Source organism: Pteropus alecto, unplaced genomic scaffold (genome assembly GCF_000325575.1).
Source record: "Pteropus alecto unplaced genomic scaffold, ASM32557v1 scaffold160, whole genome shotgun sequence".
Classification (NCBI taxonomy): domain Eukaryota; kingdom Metazoa; phylum Chordata; class Mammalia; order Chiroptera; family Pteropodidae; genus Pteropus; species Pteropus alecto.
Window position 1 is genome coordinate 2,728,739 of NW_006429864.1, and position 2,500 is coordinate 2,731,238.

The 2,500-nt window shown below is 51.0% G+C and overlaps 1 protein-coding gene across 1 annotated transcript in view; it reads right to left on the reverse strand.

Moving 5' to 3' along the window:
* The window catches only part of LZTS1 (leucine zipper tumor suppressor 1), a 50,073-nt gene that overhangs the window by 7,018 nt on the left and 40,555 nt on the right, over positions 1-2,500 (reverse strand). The window contains 1 exon segment of the mRNA XM_025044189.1: positions 1-212. This exon segment is cut by the window's left edge and continues 13 nt beyond it. Coding sequence (XP_024899957.1) covers positions 1-80 — 80 coding nt within the window. The 5' untranslated portion in view covers positions 81-212.

Sequence of the window (2,500 nt, forward strand, 5' to 3'; positions counted from 1 at the left end):
TTGCGCAGCTTGTACTGCGATGCCCGGCAGTGCTTGCTGTGGAAGCCGTGGCCGGAGATGAGGCTGCTGACACTGCCCATGGTGACGCGGGGCTGGGCACAGGCGGGGCAGGGCAGGGACCTGGTGTGGCCGTGGTAGCGAGGGGCAGTCCTGGCTCGACAAGGGGACTGCGGTCATAGCAAAAGCCTCGCGGAGCCTGGGAGAACACGGACCTGGAAGGAGACAGGGGGCAGCGGTCAGCCTGGGATGGGCCGGTCACTGCAGGCCTCGGTGGTGACTTGGAGAGAGTCATTCAGATTGCTGGGCTGGGCAGTGGGGAAATGTATGTGTCTCTTCAAAGTTCTTTTCAGCTTTCCCTTACGGTACTTGTTGACTATCGGCCTTGTGTCGGTATTTAGCCTTAGCTGGAGTTTACCACCCGCTTTGGGCTGCATTCCTGTGTGTGTCTCTGAACAGAAGCTTAGCCCCGTCTCTGTGACTAGGCTCTCCATCCTTCCTTTGTCCCCAACTCACTACACGGTCACTGAGGGCCTGCTTCCGGAGGGCTCTGTTCTGAGCATGGGGATACGGTAGGGACTAAGCCACTTACCATCCCTGTGCTCACAGGCTCGTGATTACTGCAGTGTGGCCGGGCCATAAATCAACAATGTGTACCATCTCAAGTGACAGAGGTGCTACAGGGAAATAAAGCAGACTGCACAGGATGGAATTCTGGAGGGTGTTTGTTTATCGAGAGAGCAGAAAGAAGGCCTCTCTGTTGGGGTATCATTTAAAGAGACTCCCAAGAAAATGAGGGAGCAGATCATGTGCAAATCTGGGGGAGAGAGAAGCAGCTTAGAGCAGCCCCAAGTGCAAAGCCCTGAGTCTCCGTGGTTGCATGTGCTTGGCACATGTAAGACCAGTAAGGAGACCAGCTGGCTGGAGACCAGTTAACAACGGGGCGCAAAGCGGGAGAAGTCAGGGGTAGCGGCCCAGCCCTCACAGAGCCTGGTGGCCTGAGGGCTCTGTTGTTACTCTGATGGCTTTAAGATCACACTGTGATCTGATCTGCTGTGGAGGTCCCTTGGGCCGCTGGGTGGAGAAGAGGCTGTGGCGAGGGGCCCTGGGTAGACGTGGTGGGCCAGTTTTGTTGGCTGGGCCAGGGTGGTAGCTTTGAATTAAATTTTAGATGTAATTTTCAGGTCCAGCTGATAGAATTTGCTAAAGGATTGGACACAGAGAGCGAGAGAGAGTCAAGAATGACTCCACGGTTTTTATCCCAGCAACTAGGAGGAGTGAGTTGCCATTCACCGAGAGGCAAAGACCACAGAAGGGGCCCGTTTAGAATGAGACAGGGTGAAAAATAGGAGTTTGGTTTTAGACCTTAAGGAGGGCTGAGGTAGGCAGTAGGTCGGCGGGGGTTGTGGGAGCTGCAGACTTTCACGGAGGAGTTGTTGGCATAGAGAAGCCATCTATGAGGCTGGAGAAGGTCCCTGAGGAAGCGAAGGAAGGGTGACAAGAGAAGTCTAGGGACTGGTTTGTGGGGTCAGGACGGTGAAGAGGGAGAGGAAGAGAACCCGAGACGGCTCCGGCTGACGCAGGAGACCTCGGGAAGTCAGGTGAAGACATTGTCCCATGGGACGGTGTCAGTGCTGCGGAAATAAAGGACTGGCCGGTGGATCTGACTGTGCGGAGGTCATCGGTGGCCTGGGCAAGAGCAGGTTTGGAGGAGTGGTGGGAAGAAAGGCCTGACTGGAGAGGGTTCAAGAGGAGGGAAAGAATTGCACCCTCGAATGTGGAGAAGTATGGGATCGACGGTTTGGGTTCCCGCTTATGCCACCTGTCAGCTGTGACATGTGAGGTAGACTCTCCAACACCTTTAACCTTCGGTTTCATAAGCTAATTCTAAGACACACTTAAATTTGTTAAAAAAAAAAAAAAAGTAATAGGAAGGTATCTTATAATAACCAATGCTGAAAACAATAACAACCTCGCCGGATGAAGGGATACGCTGGGACGGTAATGTGACACACTTGCAGATTTAGGCAGATCCGTAAGCACAGGTCACATGATTTTCAAAGCAAGGAAAGGTTGTGTGTTTGTCATGCATCATGAAAGAGTATTTCTCAGTCCGTCAAAAGACAGCTGATGCAATTAAGGAAGAAAAAACTACAAGTTTAGTAAAATAAGAAATCGGAAGGAACCCTGTGCTCTTCATTGTGCTCTAAATTACACTATTGATCTTGAAGGGGCAAAAAAAAAAAGTGAAAAAAAGTCCCGAGTGGGTACGAAGAGTTAGTTTCCCGTGCACAGCGGAAGGAGCCAGAAGACCCTTAACTCTGGATGTGAAGGCTGGGATTCCAACGTGAGTTAGTGACTACGGTGTGAATAAGCGTTTTCTTGATCCCACTAGTCAAAGCATAATAACACAACAAAAATATTATTATGTAAGTGTTAAGCATGTTTTCTTAGGAAAAGCTTATATTAAGTGGATGGCCCCTTAGAATCAAGAAACCAGGGG